General features: G+C 49.4%; 1 protein-coding gene across 6 annotated transcripts in view; it reads left to right on the top strand.

Moving 5' to 3' along the window:
- The window catches only part of STK10 (serine/threonine kinase 10), a 131,593-nt gene that overhangs the window by 81,163 nt on the left and 25,346 nt on the right, over positions 1–25,084 (top strand). For all 6 annotated transcript variants that reach the window (XM_024116318.3, XM_028497400.2, XM_024116317.3 and 3 more), the window contains 5 exons: positions 6,988–7,122; positions 9,178–9,723; positions 12,201–12,328; positions 16,966–17,089; positions 17,537–17,716. In XM_024116318.3, the coding sequence (XP_023972086.1) occupies positions 6,988–7,122; positions 9,178–9,723; positions 12,201–12,328; positions 16,966–17,089; positions 17,537–17,716 (1,113 nt within the window). The remainder of the gene's footprint in view (positions 1–6,987; positions 7,123–9,177; positions 9,724–12,200; positions 12,329–16,965; positions 17,090–17,536; positions 17,717–25,084) is intronic.

The following is a 25,084-nucleotide window of genomic DNA, read 5'->3' as shown; positions in this document are numbered from 1 at the left end:
AGGAAGTGGGCCTGGGTGATGGGGCCTGTCCACTCTGGTCCTTCCACCTTCGTGTGGTGGGAGCACGGGGGCCCGACGCTCCACCGTGCACTCGAGCCTTTCTTCACATTTAGCCGCTTCTCCCAAGCACCGACTTACTGTGCGCCAGGGGCTGGGGCTGTGGACCGCAGTGCATCCCTCTGGGGTGTGTAGCACAGTGATTCAGTGTGTGGACTGGGGTTGGAAAGTCCTGGGTTCAAATCCACTTCTCTGCCACTTACTGGCTGTGAGACCCTGCTCAGGGGGCTTAACCTCTCTGTGACCCTGTTCTCACTCTGAAGTGAGGATGATAGCCAGGCCCCCCCTTCCAGGGTTAAGTGAGAAGACACTGTAAAGTGCTTAGCTTAATTGTTAAGTGCTGTGCACAGTGACTATTTGATGCATTGAATTGAATTATTAAAAAATGGAGAGAAGCGGGGATGCAGAATGGGGTCTGTCTGCTGGGGCTCATGATTGTCCTTGTAGATTTCTGCACTGCATTTGAAAGCACACGCCTGGAGTTACCAGAGGCCTTCTTTTCGGGGTATTGCGGCGTTTGGTGGGTGGCGTCGGCAAGGGACTGGACCAGGCCAGCCAGGGGTGGGGGTGCGTGGGCCTGCTGTCACTGTCAGATGCAAAAGCTCCAAGCTCCCGGGGCCAATTGTTTCCCGTGAGCAGGCACCTCCTGGCCTGATACATCCGGCCTCCAGGATATGCTGCCAGGAAGAGACCAGCTGTCCCTCATCCCCTCGTGGCAGCCCAGGAGCCTCAGCCAGAGCCAGGAATTTCCGTTCCATAGTGAAGAAAAAAACGTCCTGCCAGAGGATTCTTCGCTAAGACAGAAGGGTTGCAGAAGAAATCAGAGATCCTTCCAGACAAAGAAAGCTCCTTTCAGAGCTTAGGCTGCCGTCAGTTTTTTCCACGTGCCTATTCATCTCTGAGGGAGGCTGGGGCATCGTTACCGCCTTAGGTGAGGACCCTGAGGCTCAGGGCAGGGAAGTGGCCTGCCGAGGTCACCTGACTTGGAGTGGCCACAGGTAAGCCCAGACCTTGACTTGCCAGCACACCCTCCAGAGCCTCACATCTGCCTGCGGCCCCCACGTTCCTCCTGGCCCCTCCTCTTGCCCTGCGTCCCGCCTTCAGCTGACTGACTTACGCCCCCGCTGGTTTATGATCCATTCATTCGCTTGCACAGATATTTTGTTGGGACCGTATCACTTGGTGGTAACCCGGGCTCTGAAATCAGGCTTGCCCTCCTGAAACCCGAGTGGTCCTCACTCTGAGCCTGTTTCCTCCTCTGTGGGAGGTGGGTCGTGCTTGCATCACGGAAGTGTGTGAGTGGATGCGATTCTCTGTACCCACCCGCTGTCTTCAGCATTGTGGCTGTCACACATCTGGTGTGCAGCATGCACTTACTGAATTTGCTCTTAAACCCACCCCATTCTAGCACAGCATTCTTGTCAAGGTCGTTAGTACCTTTGGGACTTCGTGGACAGCTCAGGCCTCAGTGCTGGTCTTGCTGGACTCAGCAGCAGCCGCAGGCGACCCTCTTCCCCTTGGCTGTCAACGCCTGATGTCAGGTCTCCACGCTCTCTTGGTTTCCTTCCTTCTCACTGGCCACTCGTCTGTCTCCTTCGCCTGCTCCTCTTTCTCCAGCTGATTAACGTGAAGTGCGCCAGGGCCTTTTCCTCCGTCTCCATCACCTTGATGGGCTCGTCTGTTCGCCATGACTCCCGCATTTCTGCCTGCAGCCCAGACTGCCCTCCTCGCCCACAGGCCTTTGTATCTGGCTGTTTACCCTCCACCCCTTTAGGTGTCCGTAGATATCTCAAACTTAACACGTCCGCAACTGAGTTCCCCCATCTTTCCCCAAATATGCTCTAGCGATGGCTTTCCTGTCTCATTCGATGGCAGCCCCACCTTGCCAGCAGTCAGGCCCCAAACCTCGCAAGCATCCTTAACCCCTCTCTTTCTCCTACACTCTGTATCCATTCTACCAGGGAATCCTGTTGTCCCTGGCTTCAGAACATGCCCAGGATCCAGCCACTTCTCACCACCTCCATTGCAGCCAGAGGGAAAAACATAAGTCAGCTCCTATACCTCCTGATTCCAAAGCCCCTTAATGGCTCCTGTCTTACTCAGGGTAAAATCCAGAGTCTCAGTGACCTGCAAGGTCCTGCAAGGTCTGCCCACCCCACCTTGACTCCTCAGACTTCTCTTCCTCTTGCCCCCTCACTCTTCCCCAGCCAACCAGCCTCTTTGCTACTCTTCAGACACTCCAGGCACACTCCAGCCTCAGGGTCTTTGCACTGCCTGTCCACTATGCCAGGGATGCTCTTCCCCTAGACACCTCCATGGCCGACTCTTTCTCTTCAAGTCATTGCTCAAATGGCAGCTTCTCAGTGAGGCCTCCCCCAAGTACCCTGTTTAAAACCTACTGCACCCTCACATTCCTAATTCTCCTTCCCCTGCCCTACTTTTGATTTTTCCATGGCACTTAGCACTTATAGTATATAACTTACATGTTTATTAAGTTTATCGTTGATCTCCCGGACTAGCATGTCAGCTCCCTGGGGACAGCAGTCTTTGTTTTTGTTTTCGTTTTTGCTTTCATTGATGTGCCCCAGTCATCCAGAATAGTGCCTGGTATGGAGAGGGCCTTCGTTAAATACATTTACTTATTTTTACTTAACAAAGTGTTATGTAACCTCGTCTCCCTGTCAGGTTCTATTCTAAATGCTTAGCAAATGTTAGCTAATTTAATCCTCATGACAACCCTATGAAATAGGTACTGTTTGGATCTCTGTCAAACAGATGATAAAACTGAAGCACAGAGGGGTTAAGTAGCCTGCACAAAGTCACACAGTATGTAAGTGACAGAGCTGATTTCTGATCCTGGTCATCTGGTTCCAAAGCCTGTTCTTTTGACCACTCTAGTAAGTTGCATCTCTGAATGAATGAAGGAAAGAAAGAGAGATGGAATAAAGTTAGGAGGGAGGGAAGGAGGACCGAAGGAAAGATGCTGACACCTGAAAACTTGAAAGTGTTATTAGGCATTTTCTAAAGCCAGTCTTGGAGTGTGGGACACCCCGGCTGATGGTTTCTAAGCACACAGAGGAAAACTAGGCTCAAGTTCTTGGGAAGGATGACTGCGTAGATGGCAGGAGAGGTCCTGGCCGGAGGGTGGGTGCCAGCTGGCGAGCTCTGTGGCACCTTGGGGCTCCCTGCAGAGATGGCACAGAACAGCGGTTCCTCTTCATGAAGGAGCAGACGGCTGAGTTTCCCTCTGATCTGGGTCTTCCACGAGGGTGACCGAGCACCTTTCTAGGGACCCATGTGCCCAGACCAGCCTGTCCCTGTGCAGGTGCACAGTGCACTGGCCACCGGGGAAGGTCCCGCGCCCTTCTGTGCTGGGCTTTGTCTCTAATGGGCCTTGGCAGCTTGGCAGTTGAAACGTCTTTTCTAAACACAACCCTGGAAGTAACAGAGCTGATGCAGTGGAGGAGGTGGTCTGTGCTTTGTGTCCCAGAGTTTACAGAGCAGTGTTCCGGGCCTAATCAGACACAGGAGGGCCTGCCCCATCTGGCAGCCCGCTCACCCGGGGATTCCAGGAGCTTGGCCTCCAGGGGAATGGCCCTTCTCACCTGCCCCTCTGTCAGAGGCTTTCTTCCCCATGCCTCCCCCTCCGCTTCCTAAAGACCCTGGGGTGCTCAAGGGAGGCGATGCAGAAGATGTTCAGCCTCAAGAAAGCAAGGCTCCTGGCCAAGCTTAAGAGTCACTAATTTGGTCAATATGTGATATGGCCTGATGAAAACCTGGTATTTCCAGAAGCCTGTGTTTGCATTATTTGTTTCTGCCGCATCTGCTTCAGCAACTGCAGTGAAGTGTCCCGTGGCTTCTTGCTCAAGTTCACATGTGTGAGGTTGTGCAGTGTGAAGCTCGGGAAGCTTTGGGATCCGATTCTTACCTTCAGTTCCAAAAAGCTGCACTCTGGGGATGCAGGAGGGAATGGGAATGGCTGGGAGTGCAAACTGGTGCTTAAAGGCTTCTCTGATTGTGGTTCTGCTGCTGGTGATGGTGGTGATGATCATAGTGGCAGTGGTAGTAATGGTAGGCATGGTGATGGCAGGGGCAGTAGTGATGGTGGTGATGATGGTGGCCATAGTAATGATGGTGGTGGTGATGATGACGGTGGTGGTGATGATGACAGTGGTGGTAGTAATGGGGGTGGTGGTAATGGTGATGAGGATGATGGCGATGACGATGGTGGTGATGATGATGATGATGATGATGGTGGTGGTGATGCTGACACTGATGATGGTGATGATGATGGTGGTGGTGGTAGTGTTGATGATCATGGTGGTGGTGATGAGGATGATGGTGGTGGTGGTGGTGATGATGGTGATGGTAGTGATGATGGTGATGGTAGTGATGATGGTGGTGGTGAGGATGATGGTGGTGGTGGTGATGATGGTGATGGTAGTGATGATGGTGATGGTAGTGATGATGGTGGTGGTGGTGATGACGGTGGTGGTGGTGATGATCATGGTGGTGGTGATGAGGATGATGTTGATGTTGATGGGGATGATGTTGATGATGATGGTGGTGATGTTGGTGGTGCTGCTGCTGATGGTGGTGGTGGTGATGATACAGATGATAGCTGCTGTATTTTGAGCTCTTCCTACAATGCTTAGAACAGCCATACTATTATTCCCAGTATACAGATGAGCAAACTGAGGCTCAGAGAGGTTGAGTGACTTGCCCGAGTTGGTGGAAGTGGGATTTTATTCCAGGCAGCCTGGTTCTCGAGTCTAGAGCCAGCAATCTTCACTGCTATACTCTCCTGCCTCTCACGATTAGTACATCCTTATTAATATCCAATTCAAGACCTTTTGGAGCCACACAGCAGCCAGAGTGATACCTTCAAAGGGTTACTCTTTATATCACTGCAGCCCTTGTACTTGCTGCTCCCCCTGCGTGGAATTCTCTGTGCCCAGATCTTTCCCTGGCCGGCCCCTTCACATCCCTCAGGGCTCAGCTTGAATGTCACCTCCCAAGGAGGGCCCTCTGCCCAAAGACCTAGGCAGACTCTCCCGCCACCCATCCACTGCACCAGTCCAGGCCCGTGTTCCTCCAGCCTATCCTATTACCTGATCTGAAAAATGATCTTGTCATTTGGTTACGTGCCCATTGTCTTTCCCGCTCAGCTGCGAGCCCCCAAGGCCAGGGAGCTTGCCTGTCTGCTTGTTTGGCCTTATTTCAGCACCTGGCACGTCACTGGCCTCAACATGGGGCTGAGGCATGAAACAGCGACTGAATGGGGGGGTGTGGGAGAGAAAGATAAGAAATAAAATTCTTCACGTCTTTACTAGTTTGGACTAACTAGAGAAAGTCAGGCTGGTTTAGGAAGATCTGAATGACAGGGCTCTTTAAAAGGAGTGAGGGGTATTGCTTTCCCGTGTGCAGAGTGGGGTGCCCAGGTTGAATAGGGTGTTGCCTCTGGCCTTCCACAAATGTACTAAACAGATAAGAATGAACAAGCAGATAGGAATGATTTGTAGTGGACCTATCAGTTGTGAATGTGTTTTCAAGGTGTTAGAAAATTTATTCTCTTTAGTCATTTAAATACTTCCCTGCAGTCGTTCCTCCGCTGATAACTGACAGTAAAAACAGTGAATTTCATCAGAGCCTCCCTGCGCATTTCAAATGAGCAAATTCCAACCTAACAACTGCCCCACCCCGCCCCTGCCAATGCCTTTCTAAGTGAGTGTGGGGAATTGAGGAATCCCATGTCCCTGTCCACAACCTGGTGCTGGGGACAAGATGCTCAGAGACAGACTTGTACCAGGGACATCTTCGGGCTGATTTACCAGCTGCTGAGGTCTTAAAAGCTTTGGTGTTTTCCAAGGTCCGTGAAAGAGCCTTCACTTTTTAAAGATGTGGCATTTCTGTAAACACCTAGGAATAGAACATACGCTACTTGGCCTCAAGATTTTGCAAACACACACATCCACCCTGAGACCTATATAAGCATGTTCATAGCAGCTTTATTAATAGTTGCCCCAAATGGGAAACAACACAAATGGCCAGCAACAGCAGAAAGAATAAACAAACCGTGACAGAGTCACGTGGTAGAATGCTGCACGGGAATCAAAAGGGAAGAGTTCACCGACATACGCAACAGGGTAGGCGAATCTCATAGTCTCAACTCAACTCGTGTTGAGTGAAGAAAGCCAACCACAAAAGAATACGTACTCTATGATTCTGTCCAGATGAAGTTAAAGAGAAGGCAAACCTAGTCTCTGGAGCTGGGTGGCTGTGGGGAGTGAGGTTGACTGCACGGGGAATGGGGACCTTCTCGAGGTGATGGAAATGGTCTGTGTCTTAAGCTGGGTGGTGGTTACACCAGGTGTGTATGTGTGGAAAAAGTCCCTGAGCTTAACGGTTAGTGAACTTTACTGTGTGTAAGTAATTCTCCAATAAAGTGTATGTGTGTATATGCATGTGTATACTGTATATGTATTATATTTTTTAAACCATATATGAAAACCTTTTAAAAAAGTAAATTAACAAATACACAAACAAACCTCCTGAAACATTACTTCTGCTCCCGCTTTGGGCTAAGCTCTTCCCCGCGCGTGATCTCATTCCATCCTCACGCCTTCCCTGTGGGTCTGGCATTATTGTCTCCACTTCAAAGGTGAGAAGCCTGTAGCTCAGAGAGGGAAGGGGACTTGCTCGGTGTCACACAGCTGGTGGGTGGCAGAGCTGGCTCACTTTCCACCACGCACAGGAATTCCTGAGCTGCCGCTGGGTCTTCCTGACCAAGTTCATGTTCACGTTTCGCTCAGGGATGCCGCTGGCCTTCTCCGCCTGGGGGATCGCCTCCCCCAGCCTTGGCTGCCCCTCCTCACCCCCCAGCCCACAGTGGTTCTAATCCAGCTGTCTTACCCACCCCCCGCCCCTCAGCATCCCTTCGTCAGCAGCATCACCAACAACAAGGCTCTGCGGGAACTGGTGGCCGAGGCCAAGGCTGAAGTGATGGAGGAGATTGAAGATGGACGGGATGAGGGGGAAGAGGAGGACTCGGTGGATGCCGCCTCTGTAAGGCCTGGAGGAACGGGGGTGGGGGGGCGTGCGGGAGGGACGGGATCCCCCCGCAGGCCTTGACTGCTGTGGGAGGGGACCCGGCGGTGCAGGAAGGGTTCCTTTCTGTTTATCCCCAGCTCAGAGGTCACAGGCCCCCACGCCACCAGTTACATAAGACAGCACGTGGGCAGGGATGAGGCAGCAGGGCGTGTTGACCAAATCCTGTACGTTTTCAGGGAAGACCAGGAATCAGATTTTTACATGAGATCTTCCAGTTTTTAAAAGTTGGTAGTTGACTCATTTTGCTTCCCAGCCTTTTTCCTGTCGTGGCTCACATACAAAATGAGGATGCGTGTAGCTCCCTGTGGGATCAATGCACATAAAGGCTGCACGTGATCAGAGGCAACGGGCTGAACGAAGGGCTCCGGCCACCCCAGACCCCGTCTGGCTGCCCTGAGTGCCCAGGGGACCCAGGTCTTGGCATATTCATAACCCATCTGCAAGCTTCAGGTGCTTGGCTGACTGTAAATTTAAATTAAAGCTAATTTACATTTTTATAAGACATTTGAGCCAAACAAAACATGTCTGTGGGCTGGATTCTGTCCTGAGCTTGTACTTTCGGGTCCCTGGTCTAGCCATTTGGGGAGAGCCTCCCCCAGGAGGGGAGATTTGCTATCCAGATGGTGCCGTGGACCTAGTGAGGGAGGGGTTAGACTGTTGGGGATGGACAATACAGCACTTTCTCAAGTTTAATTCATTCCTGGGAGGAGCCTGAGCTGGTGTGAATCCTCACCAGGACGAGGAAGGAACACCCCAGGGAGGACGAGTGGGATCTGCACAGTAACCACAGTCCTTACTGAGCCCTGGGCTGCCGGGCATCCTGCAACTCAGACAGAGGAGAACCCAGGCTCCATTTTACAGATGGGAAAACTGAGGTTCGAGTGGTGCATTCGCTGAGCTGATAGGTGGCAGGGCCAGGTGTGGGCTGGGAGTGGGAGGGGGAGGCAGCGTGTCTGGAGCCTGGTTCCAGGAGGGGGCAGGCAGCGAGGGTGGGGAAGAGGCAGAAAGTGTCCCGTCCCACCTGGTTTCTCCACAGGCAGAAGGCTGATCTTTGTCATGAAGACAGTGGGGGCCATGAGGGTTTCAGGCAGGGGCTGGGCGTTGGTGTGTGGATGTCAGGATCAGATCTGAATTTTTGAACCATCATTGCTCTGGGTGTTGTTGAATAGAAGATGGATTAGAGGTGCTTCTGAAGATTCCATATCCAAGATTTAAAAAGCACCAGAGGGTGCTTATGGTATGATTCTGTTAATATCAAGTTTAAAAGCAGACAGACCGACCTATAACACTTAGAGATCAAAGGACAATGATTGTGTCAGGGGGAGGATGGACACAGGTCGGGGTCTCAGGACTGGGACGGTGTCCCACTCCTGACCTGGAAGGTGGCTGTGTGGTTGCTCACCTTATTCATTAGGCTGGACACTGATGTTTCATCCACAGAAATCAGTGTTCCATTTCACGATAGCGACATTTTCAGTACTTTCTACCCCTGAAAAGCTCTAAAAAACAAAAGCAAAACAAAAAAAGGGGCTAATAGGCTGAATCTAGCCCCTGGATAGGTTTGGCTTGGCCTTTCTGTGATTTTTAAAAAAAATTTGAGTTAGTTGCCAATCTAAAAATTGGGAGATGCCATGTACAAGTCCAGATTCGAGCTTGTCTTGAAAAATTGGAAGGTCTGGGCACAGGGGACCCATTTTCCCACGTTGTCACAATTGGCTGGAGCGGAGTAGCCACTGCCCCCTTTCGACAGGGCATGAGCTGTGTAGCTGGCCACGGTTGCCTCCACTCCTAGGAGGAATACCTATTCCTCAAAGCAAGTAGTACAATAATTTTATTGTTAGTTAGGCAATAAGGAGTGGGGAGGACTGTGGCTTACTAGAGAGGGATGCCTATTGTACCTCCCTGGCCCACTTCACCTTGTGGGTGTCTGACTTTCTGACCTCACTGCATCTCTGACTCTTGCCTCGGACACACAGTAGCATGGCCTTGACTATGTTTTTTTTCTCCTAGCGTCTGGGGAACCACACTCGGGACTCCTCTGAGGTGAGTCAGCTGAGCCTCGATGCTGACAAGCTTCTCAAAGAATCATCTTTCGCCCCACTGCCACCTAGCCAGCCTCAGGACATTGTGAATGGGCCCAACCAACCCTCTGGGGACACATCCCTCCAAGCCACCAGCCCCCCAGATGTGGCCCCTGGAAACGAGAACGGCCTGGCGTTGCCCGTGCCCCTCCGGAAGTCCCGACCGGTGTCCATGGATGCCAGGATTCAGGTATCCGAGGAGAAGCAAGCCACTGACCAGGGTGGGGACCTCAGTCCAGCAGCCAGCAGGTCCCAGAAAGCAAGCCAGAACCGTCCCAACAGCAGCGCCCTGGAGACCTTGGGTGGCGAGCAGTTGGCCAACGGCAGCCTGGAGCTCCCTGCCCAGGAGGCTCTAGGCCCTTCCAAGAGGGACTCAGACTGTGGCAGCCTCTCCACCTCCGAGAGCATGGACTATGGCGCCTCCCTCTCAGCCGACCTGTCCCTGAACAGAGAGACCGGCTCTCTGTCTATCAAGGTAACGCTGCCCCTTGTGCCTCGGGCTTGGAGCAGGAAGCACTGCGGAATGTGTTGCTGCCCAGTTTTGGTGTTTGAAAGCCTATGGTGGCTGCCTTCCATTATAAGTAGTTCATGAGACTGCTCTTTCTTTAAAGAGCTCTCCGTTTGATTCATAGCTAAACCCCCAGATATCTGAGTTCGGTCTGGGATTTAGTCATGTCAGGCAATTAATTGGTTTGGGTTTTCATTTCAGTTTGGGTTTCCATTTAAATTGGGTTTGGTTAAAGGCCCTGCTAAAATGGGGGAGAGACAGTTCTAGAAGCAAAAGTTCTCTGACTTGGAGGTCAGCCACGTGGTCCAGCTGCCGACTGATTCAGTTAAAGGGTGTGGGCTCGAGGCTTCCTCCTGGCTCGTGGCTGTTCTGCAGGAGGTGGCATTGTGAATGACAGTAGCCACTGCACTTGAGAGCTCAGCACGAGGCCTGTACTGCAAAATGCTTAAAAGCAGCCACAGATGAGGCGCCTTCAATCATCCCAAAGTACAGCCCAGCAAACAGAGGCTCAGGTGGGAGGTGGGGAGCTGGTCAGACTCCAGACTCTGAGCTCTGATTCGCACATGCCATTCTGCCCTCGCGGTGGGAGCTTTGGCCTGTTTGTCCTCAGGAAGGGCAGACCGCATCCCCTGCCCGTCTCACAAATCGTGAGATATTCGTGAACTCACTGTTGGTCGCCTGATTGGCCACACCGAGGACCTCATCCCCAACCAAGGCCGAATTTAGGGAAGGTTCTGCATCTTTTTTGTTTTTTCCTTCCGTCACTTACTTGGTGAAAATGACACAGCAGAGACTCAAAAATATTGGCCAAATGAAAGGGAGCCAAAGGAGAGGCAGTCAGCCAGCACACTTAGCTTTGGGAACAGAAAGAAAGCACAGTTTTAACAGGTCACCAGGACAAGCAGAGATGGCAGCAGCTTTGATGTATAATCATCTTCCTTAGGATAGGGGGTTCTGTCCCTTCTCTTCTTCAAAAGACACTAAGGGTTAAAAAAAAAACCAGTAATTTTTTTTTTTTTCTTTTAAATAATGGTTTGACCCACCAGAGCCGGGTCCCCGCCTCTTCTCAAGGGTATTGAGAACATTCCTTTGCTGGTGGGCTGGCAGTGAGTCAGGGAACGCGGCTGTTCCGATAAGAGTCCACGGCTGCGTCAGCTCCCTTGGCTTGACGGGGAGCCTGTTACCCCCAGGCGGAGGCCCTGTGACCAGGAGCAGCTCTAATGTGAGGGCTGCACCCAGGCCTCCTTCCTCCCCCGCCATCTCCAGCCAGCCTGCATTTCTGGTTGCTAGCCTGACTCATCTTGAACTGAGTCCTGAGACACGTGAGCTGGATGCTGTAGGGCGATGAGCTGCACGCAGGGTGACCTTTCAGGGCCGATAGCGTCCAGAGCTCCTGGGCGAGGTGCCATGGGAAGAGGTGGGAGCCTGCAGGGGAGGGGAACCCAGACCTCAGGGCCAAGGACAGTCTTCTGGGCTTGACCGAGCGGGCACGGGGGTCAGCATGGACTTTGAGGGCAGAGGCCTCCTGCTGGGCGCCACCCTGGCTCTCCCTGCACCCTCAGGCTGGCAGGCCCCCAGAAAGGCCAGCCTGGACTGCACCGGGAAGGGCCTCAGAAACCAGTGGAGAGGTCGGAGGGGAGAGGCCGCGATGACTTCCGTGCAGGCCCACAGGCCTCATCCGAATCAGGATGGAGGACTTTCAAAGGGTATTTAAATACCCCTAACTCCTCCTGGAGGGGTTCTGGCAGCACTGTGTAAGCAACCACACGTGAAAGGCATGATTATTCATAGGGAAAAGTAAAGATGAAGATTATGAATAATCTCATGGTGGCTCTAGATGGGCGTGGCCTCCTGTGGAGTCCAGGTCAGGTCAGATTTGGCTGCCAAAGCAGTTCTGAACTCTGGTTTTCCGGGCTCTTTGGATTTTGGCATTGAGGATAAGAGATCGTGGTCTGCAATAATAACTGTCAAAAATAAATACCAAGTGTTGAACCCTTGCCATGAGCCGGGTGTTGTTGTATGCCCCACCACCATCGCATCTTTGGAACCTCCTCTGACAGTCGAGGAAGCTGAGGCTCGGACAGGACAAGGGACTTGCCCAGGGTCACAGAGCCAGTAGGTGGTAGAGGGAAGACTGGAACCCAGCTCGCTCTTTCTGATGCTGCGTCTTGTGTGTGAGAGAGAGCTGGCAGCCAGCGGGCAGGGGATGGGCCGTGTCTGAAGGGTGAGATCAGGGAGAGGAAAGGGCCCAGCGTCAGACACTCAGGCCCCCCCCCCCGCCCCCATTGAAAAGCTTGAGGCAAGAGGGGGACAATGGACAGTCGCCTCCTACCTGGACGGGGCTGAGGCTCTGGGGCCAGGAGGGCTGTGGGCTGCACCCTCTGTGTCGCCCATGGATTCTTAGCTGTGATGCTGAGCTTTGCCTGATGATCTTCCCCGGCCAGAACTCGAGGCTGCACAATAAGACCCTCAAGAGGACACGCAAGTTTGTGGTGGATGGCGTGGAGGTGAGCATCACCACCTCCAAGATCATCAGTGATGATGAGAAGGACGAGGAGATGAGATTTCTCAGGTGAGCCTGGGAAGGGCCGCTGATGGTGGTAATAGGGTGGGGATGCGGTGAGAGGGATGGGCGTGGGTCCTTCTGGTGCAAGAGCTGTTTGTCTGTCTGCAGCATCAAGTGCGGGATCAAGGACACAAAAGGAAGCTGGCTTTGCCTGCGGTCCTGCATTCTCAGGATCTCCCAACCCCCCATCCACCAATCCACCCACCCACTCACCCACCTACCCACTTGCTCACCCCTCCATTTACTCATCCACCCATTCATCCATCCACCCCCTACCACTCAATTCACCCACCCTTCCATCCATCCGTCCATCCACCCACCCGTCCATCACCTACCCACCTACCCAGCCCTCCACCCTCCCCTCCAGCCAGCCAGCGAGCCATTCACCCATGTATCCATACCCCCCCAGCAGGTTGGGGGACATGGTGGTGACCCAGGTAGTTGAGGCCGTTGCCTTTGTAAAACTTAGACCTCATGGTCCAACAAACAGCACACAAGATAATTCCCAACTGTGAAGGGAATAATATGGGTGAAAGGACAGTGAGCCCCTGGGCCGGGGTCGGGGACACTGCTCTGTGGGAAATCCCCTGAACAGAGCCAGAAGGTTGAGAGGAGCTGGCCACGAGCAGAGCCGGGGGTCATGGAGGGAACTGCAAGGCCAAGGCCTGAGGGTTGACCGCGTGGCTTGTTTAGGGACCTGAGAGGGCAGGGCTGGAGTGTGGAGTGTAAGGTGGGAGGGAAAGGATGGGGAGCCGTCCCCGGGACCTGCAGGGCCAAGGTCATGTTGGCCCGTGGGCAGGGGTGGAAGAGTGTGGATTTCATCCCCAGTGTAGCTGGAGTGAAGCAGCTGGAGAGTGACCAGCGGTAACATCCCCTTTGAAAGCCAGCTCCGCTGCCGTATGAGTCTGGGCGTAGAGGGGGCAGGACTGATGCAGGGATCCAGGGAGACCCCGGCCAGGATGGTGGCCAGACAGAGGGAAGAAGTGGTTGGATGCAGCATGCATTTTGGAGGCAAAACCCGTGAAACTGGAAGGGATTGGTGTGGGGAGGAGGGTGTGAGGCAAAGCTGTTTGCTAGGAACCATCTTTGCACTTTTAAGGCGCTCAGGCGCCCTGACAGCCCTCCTCAGGGAGACCCTATCTCGGCCGTTCTGTAAATTAGGAAACTGTTTCTTGGCGGGAACTTACGTGCCTCAGGTCATCCAGGTGAGAAGCTCTGTCTGTGTGAGGATCCTACCCATCTTCCACTGGACCAGGAAGCTTGCTGGGGGGCTGCCAGGGGCGGGGGTGAGGGGCTTCGCAGTTAGGGAGGGAGGCCTTGGACCCAGGAATCTCCCTTGAGGCCAGGCATTTGAAGGCTAAATTCACGATTGATTTGTAGGACATCTCTAACATATCAAACACATTCATATCTTTAAAAAGCACAGGGACTTCCCTGGTGGTCCAGTGGTTAAGACTCCACGCTCCCAGTGCAGGGGGCCCGGGTTCATTCCCTGGTCGGGGAACTAGATCCCACATGCGTGCCACAGCTAAGACCCAGTGCAGCCAAAAATAAATAAATAAATGTTTTTTTAAAAAAAGAAAAAAAAGAAACAAGGCCTGATTTTCCTAGAAGGGTGGGATAGGGAGGGTGGGAGGGAGACGCAAGAGGGAGGGGACATGGGGATATATGCATATGTATAGGTGATTCACTTTGTTATACAGCAGAAACTAACACACCATTGTAAAGCAATTATACTCCAATAAAGATGTAAAAATAAATAAATAAATAAATAAATAAAATAAAATAAAAAGGAGCAAAGAAAAGCACAGACGTTCCAAAGCCAAACAGAAGCTGTTTTGTTTTGTTTTGGTTTGGTTTTTTTGCGGTACGCGGGCCTCTCACTGTTGTGGCCCCTCCCGTTGCGGAGCGCAGGCTCCGGACGCGCAGGCTCAGCGTCCATGGCTCACGGGCCCAGCCGCTCCGCGGCACGTGGGATCTTCCCGGACCGGGGCACGAACCCGCGTCCCCTGCATCGGCAGGCGGACTCTCAACCACTGCGCCACCGGGGAAGCCCAGAGCAGTTTTGGATGCCTGGGGGCACTTCTGCCCTCTAGGAGCCAGGGGGATGAGAGGCAGGCTTTTCATTGGTGGTGTTTCTGCGTACATGCATATGCGTGTACACACACGCGCACACACACGCACGCACGCACGCACTGGTGTCCTCATCTGTGTGCGCTGGAGAGGCTTGAGGCCTGGGGAAGGGTGGGTGTGGTTGCTCTTGGACGATGACACCACCTTCTGTTTTAATGGTCACCTGGGAGGTGACCTGTACTCCTCACTCTTCAGACCCCAAGGGCTTGGTTTCCTTTCTGTCACCTCCCCTCTGGGCAGTTCAGGTTCCTGGGGTTGAAATCCCAGACCCCAGCACACCCCGTCTAGAAGCGATGCCTCTGGCCCTGGCACTGGGCCTCCACCTTCCTCCCAAGCAGAGTGGGTGCCGCTTAGGTTTGAAAGGTGAGATTTAGCCGCGGTGGAGAAGAGGTGCTCACAGTGAAAGAACAAGGCTTTGCTTGTTTGCCTGCTGTGGTCTGAAGGTCTGCACGTCCTGTCAATGTGACCAGGCCGCCAGGCTGTGAGCTGTGGCGGGCTCTGGCCCACGTCCCTGGTTGTACCTGGATCCTAGCATTTCCGGAGGATTGGGTGACACGTAGGCTTTTGAATGGTGTCACCGAATAGTTGCTCTCACAGATTGAGGCTGCTAGGTCAGAGTTCTTTCTGGTTTTGCCTAAAATTGCTGGTTCTTTCCTTCTTAAGCCTGTGTCTGCCTGCCTTTCCCTTGTGAGAACTCAGGTTGGTCAAGGAGGAAATGTCAGAACCTGGCTGCTTACCTTCTTCTCTGTTCTATTTTGGTCAGTTGTTCTCTGAGCCTTAGTCTCTCGTGTCAGTGTTTCCCTCTCTTTGTCAGCTCTCAGCAATCACCTCCTGCCTCCTCTCTTCCCAAATGCAGAGGCTCCCAAGGAAGCTTTCTAATGTGCCTCTAGAAAACATTTCTGGCTTTTCCCAGAGACTGGGCAGCCTATACCTCTTCTTCCTCATTATCATTTGAGAAGTTACCACTTGGGGAGTGATTGCCATGTGCCAGGCAGACACTACGGGTATCATCTCACGTAACCTTAAAGAACCTGAGAGGTAAAGATTATCTCCCCATTTTACAGATGCAGGAACAGAGCCTGCAAAGATTGAGCGACTGCCTAAGGGAAAGTGAGCTGAGCTAAGATTCAAATAAGGCCCCCCGACCCCTGAAAGCATGCAGGCCTCTCCTCCTGCAGCTGTTAGTGGGCAGTTCCTGAGTAGCTCTATCCGCTCAGAGCTGTGAGGAAAGCCCCACAGTGGGGGTGGCCATGGGACAGGCTGCAGACGCTGGACTGGAATAGGACACAGGCTGCCAGGGAACCGCCCCCCGTTCAGTCAGGAGGCCCAAGTTCTTTTGCATCATTTTAATTTCTGATTCCATAAATGATACATATCAATTTTTAATGGACTTGCCCAGAAAGAAACACAATTGGTGGGGTTTATCCCACCAGTATTTTTTCTGTGTACACACATATACACAGTGACAATAGGTATGTTACCAAATGAAGGTACACTGTGTGGTTGGGGTCAAATTTTTATTGTATTTACATTTTGAATAGGTAATATCATGGTTCAAAACTCGACAAGGAAAAGAGGGTAAACAGCGAAAAATTTCCCTCTCTCACTTTTCTGCCAGCCATCCAGCTCCCCTCCTTGTGTTAATATTTTACAGTGTAATCCTTCCAGAAACACTCAGTGTTAAAATAGGAAAGTAAACACACACATGCACACACATATAGGGTCCTTTTTGTTTTTCACCCAGATGGTAGGTAGCATAAGAGACACACACTCTTCAACAGCTTGCTTTTTTCATTCAGGGATCAATCCCTATCTGTTCATAAAGAACTGCTGCATTTTTCATAGATTTTTTTCCATGTAATTCAATATCTCTGAGAACTTGATTTTTTTAATGGTTGTATAAAATTACATCAGATGGACATATTTAATTAGACTATATTGATGGACATTTGTTCCTAATTTTGTACTATTATAGATAGCGTTGTTATGAATATCCTTATTCAATTTTGTTGTGCATCTATGAATATCTCTTTAGAATCAGTATCCAGAAGTGGAACTACTGTGTCAAAAGGCAGAGACTTATTGCATTGTCCTCCGGAAGTGTGTCAATTTGTACATGTCAGCAGTATATGAAAGTATCAATTTCCCCTATATTCTTGCCTATTTAATGAAGATGTTATTTCTTTTTAATTTGTATTTCATATCCACATAGCTACTTTAAAGACTGTGTCTTTTGTTTCATGTCTGTCCATGTTCTGTGCCACTTTTTAAAATTAGGATATTCCTGTTTTTCTTATTGATTTGGAAGCACTCTTTATATATTAAAATTATTAATGTTTTGTCTGTCAGTAAATGTCAAATAAAGTCTGAGTTCTAAGTTCGTGTCATGCCTCTACCCCAGTCTTATGTGACGCCTGTCCACGCCCCAGCCTTCAGTGTCCCTAGCTATGAGTTATATGATCACTGAGGGCACTTTCTGACTGAAATGTCCACATCCTTCCACCCTTCAGGCGCCAGGAACTCCGAGAACTTCGGCTGCTCCAGAAAGAAGAGCATCGGAACCAGACCCAGCTGAGCAGCAAGCATGAGCTGCAGTTGGAGCAGATGCACAAACGTTTTGAACAAGAAATCAATGTGAGCGTGAGAAAACATGGGTCCCTATAGGGCTTCTTGCTTCCATGTTTTCTTTAAGCGGAAGTTGCAGAGTGAGGATGATTGGGCATGGAGAATAATTCACAATTGCCCAATTCCTCTGTTTCCTGATCTCATTAGGCGTTGACTTACAAACACAGCACTGCATGAAGGTCACGATGCTCCTCTGAGTCACACAGGAGGATCTCTAGAGGGGACATAACCTTTACTGAGCCCCATGCAACAACCCTGCGAGGTAGATGGTCTGGTCTTCCTTTTGCACCTGAGAAAAAAGACTCAGAGAGGTTCAGTGACTTGTCCCAGGTCACACAGCAAAGAGGTGGTAGACCTGGGATTCAAACCCAGGTCTGAGCACGGGCTCTGGGCTTTCGCCATCTCCCTCCCAGGTATAAGGTGACTTTCCTGAATTTCCCTTTCTGCTCCTTCCAGGCCAAGAGGAAGTTCTTTGACACAGAGCTGGAGAACCTGGAGCGTCAGCAAAAGCAGCAAGTGGAGAAGATGGAGCAAGACCATGCTGTGCGCCGCCGGGAGGAAGCCAAGCGCATCCGCCTGGAGCAGGAGCGGGACTATGCCAGGTTCCAGGAGCAGCTCAAGCTGATGAAGAAGGAGGTGAATACGTGTTGGGTGGAAGCAGGGGTGTCTAGGAGGATTAGGACCCTCTCAGTTGCAAGTAATCAAAACCCAACTCAACCTTGCCTCAGAAACAGAAGGAATTTGGGGGAGCTTGTATACATGAAAAGCTCACATCCAGCTATGTCTGGATCTACACCCTCCAGCTGTGCCATTAGGAGCCCCTTCCCCATCATTTGGGCTCTGCTTTCCTCTGTGTGGATTTGGTTTCAGGCAGGCCCTCGCCATGTGGCCTCAGGCAGCTTCCTGTACATCCCCCCAGCTTAGCAGCCCTCACTGAAAGAGAGCAGGGGAAAGAAGGGATGGCAGTTCAGGGAAACTTGAGATGCTGTCTCCAGAGGGGCAGTGGGTGCTGGATGGGTGCACACACATCCTCCATGCCCTACTCTCCCTTCTCCCAGAACAGCAGCCCCCCTAGTTTGGACCTATGTGCCTGTTCTCCCTCTTTCCCCATCCAGCTGGAAGGGGAAGTGGGAGGTGGCAAAGAGGTAGATGGTCCTGAGACAAGGGAAGGGTGGCGTATTTCTCAGCCTGCCCAGGGAAGGGCATCTGGGTCCCAGAGAGCAGCCCACACCTCCCCCTGTGGAGCCAGACACTGGGAAGCTGGGACAGACTTTCTTTCCTAAACTCTCAGGAGGAAGGAGGGGGACGAAGAGGGTAGAAGCCCTGGGACAGGCATACCAATCAAGGCTGCTTCCCAATATCCAGATGGGAGCAGTAGGTGAACAAGCAGTCCATGGTGCTCGGGGACCTCAGAACCCAGCTCCTAGACTTTACTGTGACGGACATGACATTTGGTGTATCCAAGGGGTCTCCGGTGGCTGCCTGTGGAAAGCGGGGCCGCTGGCTGGCTGAGCAGGGCCAGGGCTGGGATGAGACAGCTTGTCTAGGGCACAGAATTTAAGGAGGTGCCAAAAAACTCCATAATCAAGATAAATAATATTCTGATGCAGTGTTTTAAAATAAAAATTCATGTAAAATATTCACGATGAACAGAATTTCAGCTATTTAAAACAGAGGCAGGGGACTTCCCTGGCGGTCCAGAGGTTAAGACTCCGCGCTTCCACTGCAGGGGGCGCGGGTTTGATCCCTGCTCAGGGAACTAAGATCCCACGTGCCGTGTGGTGCAGCCAAAAATAAATGAAACGAAATAGAATAAAATAAAATGGGCAGGATCCGACAGGGCTGCCAGGGGTTAGTGTGAGGCGATGAGGCTGAGCCCTGCATGTATAGGACTTGATCCTGTCTGTATTTGAATTCTGTTCATAATTTTTTTTTTGGCATGAATTTTGAGTTTTTAAAATTGTATTTATCTTGATTACTGAGTTTTTTGGCATTCCCTTTTGTGCCTGAGGTGAGTGCCTTGACTTACCCTGGTCCTGAACCTCCTGCTGAGAGATGGGCCAGTGGGCTGAGATGTGTGGGGGGTGGAGGGAGAAGCTGATACTAAGCACATCCCCAGCTCCAATGCTGGGAGCACAGACTTGGTTCCAAGTCTCGGCTGTGTGGCTCAAAGCGAACTGCTGGGCTTTGGACAGGCTACAGGCAGACCTTGTTTTAATGCACTTCGCAGATACTGTGTTTTCTTTTTTTACAAATTGAAGGTTTGTGGCAACCCTGCATTGAGCAAGTCTTTCTGCACCATTTTTCCAACAGCGTTTGCTCCCTTCCTGTCTCTGTGTCACATTTTGGTAATGCTTGCATATTTCAGACTTTATCATTATGATTATATCTGTCATGGTGATCTGTGATCAGTGATCTTTGATGTTACTTTTGCAAAAAGATTACAACTCGCTCAGATGATGATGATCATTTTTTTAGCAATAAAATATTTTTAAAGTTCTATACAGTTTTTTTTTTTTTTTTTAGACATAATGCTATTGCACACTTAACAGACTACAGTATAGTGTAAAGATAACTTTTTCTATGCACTGGGAAACCAAGATATTCATGTGACTTGCTTTATTGAGATGTTCGCCTTATTGTGGTGGTCTGGAACCGAGCCAGCAATATTTTTTGAGTTCTTGCCTGAGTTCTGGCTGCCTTCTGTCACAGTGAGAGTTATTCAGCCACTGTTCTATTGAATAGCTACATGTGTGGCACTGTTTGAGGTGCCAGGGATACTGTAATGAACAAAATAGATAGGGTCCCTACACTCAAGGAGTTGTTCATTGCCAGGGAAACCAGGGGAAAAAAAGCACAACATCAAATAAAAAAACACTTGCCCATTGCATACATGCTGTGAGAGCAAATAGGTTGGTTAACTAGAGAAGTTACGGAGAGATCAGTATGTGACATTTAGGCTGAGACCAGAAGGATGTTTCTAGGAGGGTGGAACGGCATGTGCAAAGAACATTCCAGTAATAACATGCCAGGAGGGTGGAACAGCATATGCAAAGGCCCTGAGGTGTGGGAAAGAGCTTGGAAAGAACTGAAAAAATGATCAGTGTGGTAGGAGCTTAGGAAGCGATTGGGAGATTCGGACGAGATGAAATCAGACAGGTAGAGAGGGGCCAAATCACAGAGGGAGGTGAGTCAGAGGCAGGAGTTTGCTGTTTGATTCGGTGCTGTTTACCATGCATTCCTCTCAGATATTTTGAGCATTAAATGCGAAGCACCCAGTGTCTGCCCCAGAACAAGTACCCTGCGGATTCCAGTTTCCTCTTGGCTCCTCACCGCATCACGTACGCGCACCCTTTGTACATGCGGGTGGGGGAAGGAGTTGTGGGGACTGTAAAAGTGGGAAAAAGAGGAGGTGCCTGGGACGGGAGGGTGTGAGGGGTCGCCACGGAGTTCCTCACCCTTGGCCGGCACCGACCTTTAACAAAGGTGGACGTTCTTGTTGTTGGCAGCGCTCTGGGAGGGTTTTCAAGCCTGTCAGTGAATTCTGAGGCAGTGCCTGGGATCTGGTAGTTGGGCTTCTACTCAGATTCAGTTTTTAGGTTTTTCGTTTTCCCTGGGTGTTTTTCTTCAAAAAGTTTTCATGGAAAGAAAAAGCTTGACCTCTTTGCCCTTTTGGCTTCTGCCATTTGGTAAGACTGTGACCCTGTCACTGTCCTCCCATGAGGCACTCTTGCTGCCAGGACTCCGGCTCGCTGACCGAACAGAGCTGCTGGCTTTAACCTGCTTCACGGTGGAGCCAGGCAAAGTGTAGGCTTGCGCTTGCTTCCGGTTCCCAGAGCTAGCTGCGGGGGTTTTGTTACTTAATTAATCAGTATATATTTTTAGAGCTCCTACTGTTTTTCACCCCTGTATTAGGCAGTGATGAGCAAATCATACACAGCCCCTGTCCTCAGATTTGCCATTGTTGTAAGAGGCTGTCAATAGGGAAAGAGTTGCATGTTACATGGTTATAAGAAGTTTGAGAACGTACTACATTTTTATCAGAGGGAGTAAAGGGGGAAGATGGTCTTTTCCACTTGTAAAGAGAAGAAGCAAGTTCTTTTAGGATGGCATCATAAGGAAGTGGTTGTGTGGGCCTGGAGTCAGAGAGACCCGAGTTTGAATCCCGACTCTGAACTCAGGCAAGCTGCTTAAACTCACGGAGCCTCTGTCTCCTCTGTGAAAGCAGGTAATGGCAGGATCACTCATGAAGCTGTTCTGGATAGAGACTAAATGACAGAATGCAGGCCAGGCACCTGGCACCTGGTAAGCATTTACTGCATGGTGGCCCTTTCGGTTATTCTTACCATTATCATTATTATCAGTTTCCAAAGTAAGGTCTAGAGATTCTTGCTGGTGGGGGGCCGGTGAAGGGCTTTGCTTCATGGTACACTCCCCCCGAGGTGTCCCACGATTCCATGTCTGCCATTGCCTACTCCACAGTCCGGAGACCTTTGATCACAAAGGTCGCCTGTGTGAGGGCTGCTGGTGAAGCCCAGCAGGGAGGCTCGGGTACGCCCTTGGATCGGTGGTTAGGATGCACCAGCAGGGGTGAAGGACAAAAGTGGGAATGAGTAGGACCCCCAGGTGAGCAGGCTCTGAACTACCCACAGATGCATTAGCCAGCCCAGTGCTGCATCAGAGAAATCCACACGTGGATGCTGGAGAAGAAGACCATGCACAGACCCACGTGGACTTGACTTTAATCAGTTCAGAGCAAGGAAGGGTTCACCCTGTCCATCTCCCTATGATCCACTGAATGTGAGAAAGCCAGTCATGATGTGATCTCAGGCATAGAAAACATACAAAAATAACAGAGGGTAAAACTTGAGATGCCTCATGGGACCTCTTTCATGGTTACAGCTATTGTTATGAAATATCATACTAATGACCTTCCAGCATTTAGGAGGTATGCACATAGGAAAAATCATTATCAGTAAGCGAGTTGAATGGGGATGTGTTTATTCTTCATTGTTGTTTCAAGCAATTAACTAAATCTAGTACTGTATGTATCTACCTCTAGAAATATAATAAATCTAGTACTGTGTGTGTCTACCTCTAGAAATATAATAAATCTAGTACTGTGTATGTCTACCTCTAGAAATATAATAAATGTATAATAAGTGTGTTCGATGAGAATGGAATTGATGGTCTGCTCCTCAGTCCCCATGCACACAGTACACTTAACATCCACGAGAAACTCAGTGGACAATTGTAACTTACTTCTTAGATCATCTAAATTTGAAAACAAATTCAATCAGTCTTGAAGGAAACCTTTCCAGAACTCTTTGTTTTCCTGCCTTCCTAGGCAAAACTCATTAAACATAATTTAACTATTTCTTAAATAGTTTGGATCTCTATAACATCACAGAGTTATATTCCTGGAAGGACCCTAGAAGTTTTAGTTAAAAGCCAGATAATTTTTTCTGATGAGAAAATGGGAAACAAGTCCAGGGACTGTTCCAAAGATGTGCAGTTGGACCAGAAAGCAGGATTTCTGACATGTAGCAGAAAGCCTCTCTTTATAGACCTCAGCCAGAGTGGCGCTGGTACATCCCTGTCCTCAGGGGTTACTTATGAGCAGGTCCGGGTGTCCCTTTGCTAAGTAGCTCCATGTGACTCTACTCTGTATGTTCTTTGGCTTTCTCCCTCCATTGTCAGTGGTGTAAGACTTCTTACTGTTTTCAGTGCCTTTAGCAGAAACCTCCAGACCCTTTTCTAAACTGTTGTTTCTCATCTTCTGTCCTGGAAAACCACATCATCAAGCTTGAAAAGCACACTTCTAAGCTAATGCATCCTTTCAATTGTATGATGCCTTGAATGGGGCTGTCAGAGGTGTTTTGATGAACACCTGACTGGTGCTGAATTATGGTTATGTACCAGATTTATGTACCATAAATTATGTACCATAATTTCCAAGGAGCCCTTGGAAATGGAAGGTGAAGTGGCACAAATGAGTTTTTTGAGATATTTTATGAGGACTTCTAATACAGTGGTTCTCAACCAGGGACTCTTTTGCTCACCAGGGGACATTTGGCAGCGTCTAGAAACATTTTCGTTGTCACAACTGGGGAGAGAGTGCTACGGCATCTAGTGGGTAGGGGCAGAGATGCTATTAACATCCTGCATAGTGTGTAGGACATCCCTCGCAGCAAAGAATTATCTGCTCCCAAAGTCAATAGGGCCAAGGTTGAGAAACCCTAATCCAAGACCATTAAAGCTAAAGAACAAAGGGGCAGAATTCAGATTACAAACCTAAAACCATGAAAGAAAACACCCAAGAATTGGAAGAAGAGACAATAAAGAATAGCTGGTAGGATTTTGGGGTCAGATGATAGTGTATGTTTAACTTTAGGAGAGGCCGCTAAACTTTCCCAGAAGAGTCTGTATTATTTTACATCTCCAAGACAATGTGTGAGAGTTCCAGTTGCTCCACATCCTCACCAGTACTTGGTTTTATCAGTTTATTTTTTCTGTTTTAGCCATTCTGATAGGAAGTGGTACCTCATTGTGGCTTTTTATTTGCATTTCAATAATGACTAAAGTTGAGTATCTTTTCCTGTGCTTTTTTGCTATCTATATATCTTTTTTGGTGAGGTACCTGTTTAAACCTATTACCCATTTATTTAACTGGGTGATTTGTTTTTTTATTACTGAATTGTGACAGTTATTTTTACATTCTGAATACAAGTACTTTGTCAGTTATATATTTTGCAAATGTTTGCTCCCAGTCTGTGGCTTGTCTTTTGATTCTCCTAACAGTGTCTTGCATAGAGCAGAAGCAGTTAATTTTGGTGAAGTCCAGCTTATCATTTTTTCTTAGGGATCGTGCTTTTAGCAGCTTATTTAAGAAATCTTTGCATAACACAAGGTCACATGTTTTAGATGTTTTATAATTTTAGGTTTTATATTAAATGCATAATGTATGGATGAGTTTCACTATTATTATCATTATTGTTTTGCCTGTGGATGTCCAGTTTTCTAGCACCATTTGTTGAAAAGACTATGCTTTCTCCACTGACTTGCCTTTGCATTTTTGTGCAGAATCAATTGACCACACATTTATGTGTCTATACCTGGACTCTCAGAGCTGTTCTATTGATCTATCTTTTACCAGTCCTACAATGTCTTGATAAATACATTTTTACAGTAAGTCTTGAAATCAGGTAGTGGGAGTCCTCCAACTTTGTTCCTTTTTTCAAAATTGTTTTGGCTATTCTAGTTCCTTTGCCTATCCATATACACCATAGAATCAGCTTGTTGATTTCTATAAAAATGTCTGCTGGGATTTTTGATTGAGATTGAGTTGAATCCATGGATCAAGTTAGGGAGAAGGGAATCTGAACAATATTGAGCCTTCCTTTCCATGAACACAGTACATCTCTCCATTCATTGAGGTCTTCTTTGACATCTTTCCTTAGTGTTCTTTTTAAATTTTCAGCATACAGATTCAGCATCTATTTTGTTAGAATTATTCTTATTTCATATTTTTTTGGTGCTGTCGTACAAGGTGCTATTTTTTAATGTCAATTTCTTCTTTTTTCTTCATTTGTGAGTATACCACCATTTATTTTTAATTAATTAATTAATTTTTTAAACATCTTTATTGGAGTATAATTGCTTTACAATGTTGTAGCTTCTGCTGTATAACAAAGTGAATCAGTTGTATGTATACATATATTCCCATAACCCCTCCCTCTTGTGCCTGCCTCCCACCCTCTCTATCCCACCCCTCTAGGTGGTCACAAAGCACCAAGCTGATCTCCCTGTGCGATGCAGCTGCTTCCCACTAGCTATCTACTTTACATTTGGTTGTGTATATGCATCAGTGCTACTCTCTCACTTCATCCCAGCTTACCCTTCCCCCTCCCTGTGTCCTCAAGTCTGTTTGTTCCCTACGTCTGTGTCTTTATTCCTGTCCTTCCCCTAGGTTCTTCAGAACCATTTTTTTTTTTTTTTTTAGAT

This window comes from Physeter macrocephalus, chromosome 2, assembly GCF_002837175.3.
Source record: "Physeter macrocephalus isolate SW-GA chromosome 2, ASM283717v5, whole genome shotgun sequence".
In the NCBI taxonomy this organism is placed as follows: Eukaryota; Metazoa; Chordata; class Mammalia; order Artiodactyla; family Physeteridae; genus Physeter; species Physeter macrocephalus.
This window is presented reverse-complemented; position numbering and strand designations above follow the sequence as displayed.